The 8,643-nt window shown below is 36.6% G+C and overlaps 1 protein-coding gene across 1 annotated transcript in view; it reads left to right on the top strand.

Annotated features, from left to right (window-relative positions):
- LOC109838352 (alpha-glucosidase 2-like) overlaps positions 1–8,513 on the top strand; it is a 13,375-nt gene extending 4,862 nt beyond the window's left edge. Inside the window, 12 exon segments of the mRNA XM_020406803.1 lie at positions 3,943–4,058; positions 4,131–4,199; positions 4,415–4,508; positions 4,609–4,729; positions 4,905–5,098; positions 5,175–5,283; positions 5,760–5,915; positions 6,931–7,033; positions 7,233–7,406; positions 7,691–7,836; positions 7,965–8,143; positions 8,247–8,513. Coding sequence (XP_020262392.1) covers positions 3,943–4,058; positions 4,131–4,199; positions 4,415–4,508; positions 4,609–4,729; positions 4,905–5,098; positions 5,175–5,283; positions 5,760–5,915; positions 6,931–7,033; positions 7,233–7,406; positions 7,691–7,836; positions 7,965–8,143; positions 8,247–8,513 — 1,728 coding nt within the window.

Raw genomic sequence — 8,643 nt, 5'->3', positions numbered from 1 at the left:
TGCCACGTGTCAAGTTCTTATTCGATTGTCAACTTTTTAATTCGATTGTCAAATTTTAAATGGCAAAAAGGACTAAAATGCAAAATATCAAATCCCAAAAAATCCCATAACTGCACCAACATCTCCTTCTCTCCCTATGGAGACTACTGGCGGCAACTCAAGAAGATCCTCGTCGGCGAGCTCCTCACCCCCCAGCGCGTCAAGTCCTTCTTCGCTCTTCGACCCCAAGAAGTCTCCAATCTCCTCAAAGACATCAGCAATGAAATCTTGGGACCTGCCAAGATGCAAGACCCTGTTAACGCTAGTTCTAAGTTTAGGGAGCTGTTAATACGCTAGTGGCGAGAGTGACGTTTGAGATAAATGCAGGCAGCAGAAGAGGTTTCATCGAGACGACTAAGGACGGGGCTGAGGCTGTCACGGCGGTTTAGTTAATTTGGAAGGAAGCAGCGGCCGGCCGAAGGGGAAAAGAAAGCAGCGCGGTTTTAGGGGAGTTAATTGGAAGGAAGCGTGGATGTGGGATTTTTTAGGATTTTGATCTTTGCATTTTAGTCCTTTTGCCATTTAAATTTGACAATCGAATAAAACTTGACACGTGACAGCAGCGTAGGAATTTCCTATGCTGCCAGCTCACCTCCTTTTTCTCTCTCTCTCTATCTCTCTCTCTCTCTCTCTCTCTCTCTCTCTATATATATATATATATATATATATATTTTTTTTTTTTTTTTAGGGGGGGGGTGCAGTTGCACCCCTAGGAATATGAAAAATTACATTGTAAAGCCTTACAAACTTACAATTTACCCATAATTTAAAAATATTTGCACACCAACCTCTATAAACATGTAGCCCATTTGGATTTTAGCCCATTTAAGTTAGGAATTTAGCCCATTTATCAAGAATGTTTTATAATATTATATTTTAATTTTTTGGTAAATAGATACTTGTCATCTGCCCCTATAAGAAAAAAATTGTATGCGCTGGTGGTTACTCCATTGTGTCACATTGAGTTACCAATTTTCATCATCCGCTTTTAAGACTGTCTACGTTGTGTTCATAGTTCGTGTTTATATTCTATGTCTTCCTAGTTGAAAGGTACAGTATTGTGGTTAGTCTAATAAATTTTATTGAAATTCTTTCTTGTACTCAGTCTAGTGGTAATCCGAGTAAAATTTCCTTGCATTTTTGTAGAAGCTATCATGTCCATGCTTCATGAGAATACTATCTCAAGAATGCTGCTTGGTGATTTAGTTGTATGAAGTATGAACATGCTATTGATTCACTAAGGGCATCTGTTTTAACTTGAATAATCTTTAATACTTACAGTTGTAGTGGACTTCTCTAATTGATTCTCTCCATGTGAATGCTTAGGGTGCAGTAAACAAAGTTCAAACTGAAAACACCAGTTGTTATAGGTAAGGGGAACCACTACGAAAACTGCAAATAAAAGTAGTTCTTCTTACTCATTATACATGTAAATACAGTATATACTTCCACATTATATGTGATGGTTAGACAAGTTTTGAGGCTAGGTCTATTGTTACTTTGTCTGATGTTGTACTTCACTCAATGTCTGATGGACAAATAAGGCCCTAACACCTTGTATTATAAGACCCTGCTAGCTACAGGCTGTTATGCTTCCACCAAATGTCTGACCACACAATGCATCCTATGGGTGATGGTGTCACTAGTTTTGAGGCTAGATGTAACGCCCCTGATTTTCACACTAGCTGCAGTCCAGGGTGAACCCCATAGATGTTAGAGTTGGTATCAGAGCACAACGTGTAATAATTAATCATTTCGAATCAGCATATCTGCAGTTTTCTGCAGGATATATGGTTAGTAAATTGATCATATTTTTTTCTATACAAACTCAATTTAAGAATGGTTTCCTGTTTTAGAAACTAGACTCACACGGCTTTCATTTGGAACTAGTTTGGTTTAATATGGAGTTTATCTTCTATACCCAGTTTTCATTTGAAAGTTATACTCAATCTACTAAGGACATGTTCTGCAGAAAACTACAGCACGTGTATAAACTTCAAATAAAAACTGGGTATAGAAGATAAACTCCAAATTAAACCAAACTAGTTCCAAATGAGAGCTGTGAGTCTAGTTTCTAAAACAGGAAATCATTCTTAAACTGAGCTTGTATAGAGAAAGATATGGTCAATTTACTAACCATATGTTCTACAAAAAACTACAGATATGCTGATTTGAAATGATTGATTATTACACGTTGTGCTCTGATATTAACTCTAACATCTCTGGGGTTCACCCTGGACTGCAGCCAGTGTGAAAATCAGGGGGCTAGATCTGCTGGTAATTTCATCATCTGATGTTGTACTTCACTTAATGATGGGAAAATAAGCCCCTAACAACTCGTAGGCCAGGATCCTCTTGAATGTTGTTTGTTGTGTTTCCATCAATTGTCTTTGTTATATAGTGCACTTTTGAGCAGAAATGGCTAGTTACTGAAGGCCACAGCCTAGGACGGTTGCCTAACTTCTTAAGATATTAATTTATGTTCTACTGATCTCGATTAACCAATTTGGATCTAAATAAAGGTTTTTGGCCCGCGGGCTGCGGCTTATGAAACTTCCATTCAACTAGTAGAGAAATCAGACTATGTTCAATCACCCTGATTTAGAATAGGAGAATTTTTTTTAAAAGATCATTTTTAAAACATAATTAGCAAAATCGATCGTTTTTCTAAACAATGAGCAAAATCGACCTGTTTTTGACCACATCAAGGCTGGCCAAAAAGAGGTTGATTTTGAAGAAAAAAAAATCATCTTCAAAATATACGGGACTTCTAGTCCCTTGTAATTAGCAATTATTAATTATGAAAGTGATTAAGCTCAGAATATACATTGGACTATTAGTCCAGTGTATTCATTCAAAAACCCTATTTCTGTAACATAATCTTACTCTTGCATCTATTCATCAATTTGAGAAGAAAACTACCAAAATAGAACAAACAATATTAAGATCCAAAAGCGATCATATTCTGATTATTTCTACGTTTTAAAAGATAATTAAAGATTCAATAGGAATGATCAAGATCATTAAACAACCAACAAAATCATATAAAACCGCATATCAAGACTTTCAAGAATCAAACCTCTCACGAAGTGGAGTCACCGACGGTCCTTTGTTCCTTGTAATATCATCATCACTAACAACAACAACAACGAGCTCGTCGCCGAGAGCCCTAGCTTGGTACAGCGCGTTGCAATGCCCATAGCGTATCATGTCGAAGCACCCATCCATGTAAACCATAATCGGCTTCTTCTTTCGAAATCTCAAGAAAATCGTTGGAAGAATCGCTGGAGCAAACCCTAACTAAATCACGGCAACGATGGAGGCGAGGACAATGCCACTGATGACGAACACCTTGACGAGCTTTTCTCTTTTGATTAACGCCATGGATCGAAGATTTAGGGTTAGGGTTTCGTTTTATTGATTTTAGCTGGAGAATTCTCGAGCTTGCTCCAAAGAGAGAGAAGGATACAGGGATTTAAAGGTCATAGGTTTTGATGTGGACTTGTGGGGCCTAGTGATGGGAGATGTGAAAATATGGGTGTGACGGTAAAGTTTTCTTTTAGAACATGTTTTGGGGTTTTTGAATGAATACACGGGACTAATAGTCCCGTATATATTCTGAGCCGTGTATTTTGAAAATCTTTTTTAAAATCGACCTCTTTGTGGCCAGCCTTGATGACGTGGCCAAAAAGAAGTCGATTTTGCTCATTATTTAGGAAACAGTCGATTTTGCTAATTATGTTTTAAAACGGTCTTTTTTAAAAAAAATATCCTTTAGAATAATATCAAGCTATATAAATATGCAATGCAAAGTAATATTTTATGCCAATTCCCGTCCTGGCATTAACTTCTATTTTCAACATGAGAGTCGGCTTTCAATTCTAACACTGCTCTATATTATAGTGTGAAGAAGTATGCCGCCTTGCATTGATGAGGCTCTATCAGCTTATGCCTCACATATATACTCTTTTTTATATGGCGCATATGAAGGGCACTCCTGTTGCAGTTCCATCTTTTTTGCAGGTAGTTGTTATTCTTTAACCCGGTCAATACATTTTGTTGGATCAAAATACTGATGCTCTACTGCTCTATGCAGATCCACACAATTCAAGTTTGAGAACAGTTGAAAATTCTTTTCGGCTGGGACCACTTTTAGTTTGTTTAAGGGACTCTAGCACACTACGTTGGATTCGGAACTATGAAGAATTTTTCCCTTTCCCTAGAACATCTTGCTTTTTTACTATTGTAGAACTAGCTTGCATCAATATTAACAATCCTTGATAGAAGCCTCAAGATAGCATACCTTGTCACTTTTCTTGCCTTCCCTATTGAATCTTACCAAGAACTTGAACTTGCCCTAGTAATCTTGTTATGTGATCAGCACAACACCCGATCAAGGATCAAATGAAGTATCACATATTTTACCAAATGGAACCTGGTTGCGGTTTGATTTTGGTGATGCGCATCCAGTAAGTTCACCGGTCATGCACAGATTGTCCATCACAGTTGATATTATTAATTTATTGATAGCTTTTGTATTCTCTGCTGAAACTTTTTGTAACATTTCAGGACTTGCCAACTCTGTATCTGCAAGGAGGATCAATAATTCCTGTTGGACTTCCTGTTCATCATGTTGGGGAAATGAACCTTACCGATGATTTATCACTATTTGTTGCTTTAGATGATAATGGTAACTCATCTGACCCCTTCTCTATCCACGAAAAGTATCATTTGAACATTTTGATCCAGTAACTGTGTATCAGAAGCATATCTAATGTGTTTTGCATTAGCCGGATGTTTTTCTGAGACCAAATATTTCATTATTTCTATTAGACCCACACTACAACTGCAATTCTGTTTCCCAGGTAAAGCGGAAGGTGTTTTATTTGAAGATGACGGTGATGGCTATGGGTATGTTCACGGGGCTTTTCTCTTGACATACTATACCGCTGAACTGCAATCTTCAATCATTACAGTTAAAGTATCCAAAACAGAAGGGTCATGGAAGAGGCCAAAGCGTTTTCTACACGTGCATGTTATCCTAGGTGGAGGTGCTATGGTGTGTCTGTATTTTAATTATTGGTAAAACAACTCTTGAAATCTCAATGGTCTCTAATATTTTCTTCTCTATGAAGATTAATGGGAAGGGTATTGATGGAGAGGAAATACAAACTACAATGCCTTCAAACTCTGAAGTATCTAACTTGATACTAGCGAGTGAAAATCAGTACAGAGTGCATTTAGGTAGGATTTTGTCCTCCGTGATTCTAGCATAATTATCTGGTGCTTCTTTCTAAAACTTAAGCATGTTTATCTAAATAATTTTTACAGCCAGAGATATTCATGTTTTTTTATTGAATAAGTCATTAGTGTTTATATTATTGAAATCAGTCTTTATGAAGGTTAACAGTGATGCTTATTTGTGGTAATATTTTATTGCTTTATTTTCTTTTTTGTACATACGTCTCTTTTGTCCTTATCTGTAGCCTCATCAAATAAATTTCCTTATGATATAATTTAACATTCTACATGATAGATATTTGTAAACTCTGAATCATGGTGCTTTTTTTAGACTCTGTTAGTCCTTTTAGTTAATTTTACCTTATGGACCTTTCTGTGCATACATATTTAATTCGTACTCCATTTGCTGTCAACGTGGAATTTCAATTTTTTTTTTAATACTGCTCATTGTACTTATATAGTGGAAGTGGTATATGCAGAAAGGGCCAGACCTATCCCAGATGTGGATCGACTTCCAGGACAAAAAGGAATTGAGCTCTCAAAAACTCCTGTTGATCTAAAGAGTGGTGATTGGGCTCTTAAATGGTGCCTTGGATTGGGGGCCGAATTATCTCTTATGACGTATCTACCTTCTGGTAACATCTATGCTCACAATTTCGCTGTTCCTCATTTCAGCTTGTAATAGTTGCAATGATAGTGCATATAGTGTTTACTTGATTCAGAAACTTCCCTGTCCAGCATAAACTGCAGCTTTCCCATATGGGTCCAAAGAGCATTTGTCTTGTTTATTTAGAGTTTTCTTCTTTAAGCTGGTATTTGTTTGTTACCCTATTTTTGTCCAAGAATCATAACCACTAGAGCCCTATTTTGTCCGAGAATCATGACCACTGGAGGTTAAATGGCTCTTTAAATGATCTGCAAGTTTGAATCCTGTAAAACTAACCCTACAAATAATCTCATTGTAACATATAAAAGTCCTAGCTACCTCCACCAGGGTTTTTACACTACGAGGGATGATATCCATGGTTATGTAATTTGCAAAGTTACTGAAATTTAACTACATAGAATCATTTATGGACAGTTCTACTTCAAAATCATGGTGATTTGGTTGACTCTGGAGTCTGGAACCATACAAATGGAAGCACATGGATCAAATTGTAAAATAATCTGACTGCATAAACACACTTTTCCTAAGGCAGAGAACTATGTTTGTTTTCCCCTACTAATTTATGTTCTCAACTAAAAAAGCATTATATTTTTGGAACCATAACCTCTATAGCAGGGTAAGATTATTACATTTAAATAGCAGGGTAAGATTATTACATTTACTTTTGGATTTCCATACGAGTAACTTATTTCTAAGTTTCTAACCTGTGTTTAAGTTTTCTCTTTGCATTTAGAACAAACTAAACATACTACAAATTCAAGTAGAGAAACAGGATTAAACCAATAATAGTTAATATTCAGTGCTGCACTTCAACTAATTCATAAACCGGAGCATTTTCCGATATCTAAGTTCTGTGAAATCATGTTCTTATCCTTGCAACTAGATGTTAAAATATGCAATTTGGCAGGTTTATTATACAAAAGTTTTCTTTGGAGTTCAAACTATCTTTAGCTTATGGCTCTCCTATTTAATGGTTTTTCCAGGGAGCCAGTGGCTTCATAGTAGAGTAGAAATTGATGGTTATGAAAAATATAGTGGTACTGAATACCGTTCTGCTGGATGCTCTGAGCAATATGCAGTTCTTGAGTAAGGATATCGTATTTGTGATTTTTTTTCCTCAAGCATCAAGTGAGTAGCAACATCAATAATCTATTCTGAGAAAAGATTGAATATATAAGTTTTTAATCAATATTTATGAATATGTTTACTTCTCTTGTGATTTGACAAAAGTTCCAACTCAAGTTAAGACTGTATGTTAAATGAAATATATGCCCTGGATTTGTAGGAGGGATCTTCAACAGTCGGGAGAGGACGAATCACTTTTATTAGAAGGGGATATAGGCGGTGGATTGATTCTTCAACGCCAGATATCAATTCAGAAAGATGCTCCGGGATATCTCAAAGTGGATTCTAGCATTGTAGCTCGTAGTGTGGGTGCCGGTTCTGGAGGATACTCAAGGTTGTTTGATAATGCTAATGTATCTGAATAAGTAATGATGTTCTAGTAATCAATCTTCTACATATCATTTCATCTTACATCTAATATAATGATGAACATGCAGATGCTTAGGTATATGATATTAGTTCCTCAATAAGTTTCTTGCACAAATTTGCCTTTTGACTTTAAGCAGATGAGAGGATATTTCAGAATCTTAAATAGTTTTGTTCTGGGCATGACAGTTTTCCTTTCTGATCTTTTTTATTTTCTTTTCTTTTCTTTTCTTTTCTCTTTTTTTTTTCAAGGCTGGTTTGCTTGCGAGTACACCCAACATTCACTCTCCTTCACCCAACTGAAGTTTTTGTTACTTTCACTTCTATCAATGGTTCAAAACATGAAGTCCGCCCAGAATCTGGTGAACAAACTTTTGAGGGGACTCTCCAGCCCAATGGTAACTTCATTCATCCCTTGTCCTTTTTTTACTTATTTTTTTATTTTTTAATACTATATGCAATTATGCATGAAGTTCTGTAATCAGACATATGCCTAAGTTTCTCTTATCCTTTTCTGAATTTCCAGGGGAATGGATGTTGATCGACAGTTGCGCGGGTCTCAGTTTGGTTAATCGTTTTGATTTGAGTCAGGTAAACAAATGTCTGGTGCACTGGGGCACCGGAACAGTTAACTTGGAGTTGTGGTCGGAAGAGAGGCCTACATTATCAGTGTTGTATCTTAGATCTATTTTTGCGAGTTATGTGGTTTGTATTGTGTTCTCAAGAATAGATTCCTGCGCATCATAAATGGAAGATGCCATGTAGACAATTTGGCCTATTGCCTTGTTTTCTGCTGATCCCGGTATAGATACTGGCACTTGAGATCTCGCGTAAATCTGAAACTTTTATCAGGAACATAGCAGGAAATAATGGCTCAGCATTTGATCAACCTGTTTATGGTAGTTGCCCTAGTATGTATTCTTGTACAAGCACTGTAGTTTGGTCTCTAGTTACCGAATTGACTGCAACTCAGATCTACTCTGCAGATTTTGCATGCAGATTTTGTATGGTCTCTAGTTACCGAATTGACTTCAGTTCGCTGTCCAAGAAACCTTCATTGGCGTCACTACTTTGACGTCGGGTTACTCCAGAATCGTTTGACTGGCATGATTTTTGCAGTACAAAACAGTTAGTTGTTGGCTTCAATTTATATGTGAAACAAGTCAGCTCTTTTTCAAGGATAGACGATGGGTATAACAGATCCT

Source organism: Asparagus officinalis, chromosome 4 (genome assembly GCF_001876935.1).
Source record: "Asparagus officinalis chromosome 4, Aspof.V1, whole genome shotgun sequence".
In the NCBI taxonomy this organism is placed as follows: Eukaryota; Viridiplantae; Streptophyta; class Magnoliopsida; order Asparagales; family Asparagaceae; genus Asparagus; species Asparagus officinalis.
The sequence above is the reverse complement of the archived record's forward strand: the minus strand, read 5'-3'. Positions and strand labels throughout refer to the sequence as shown.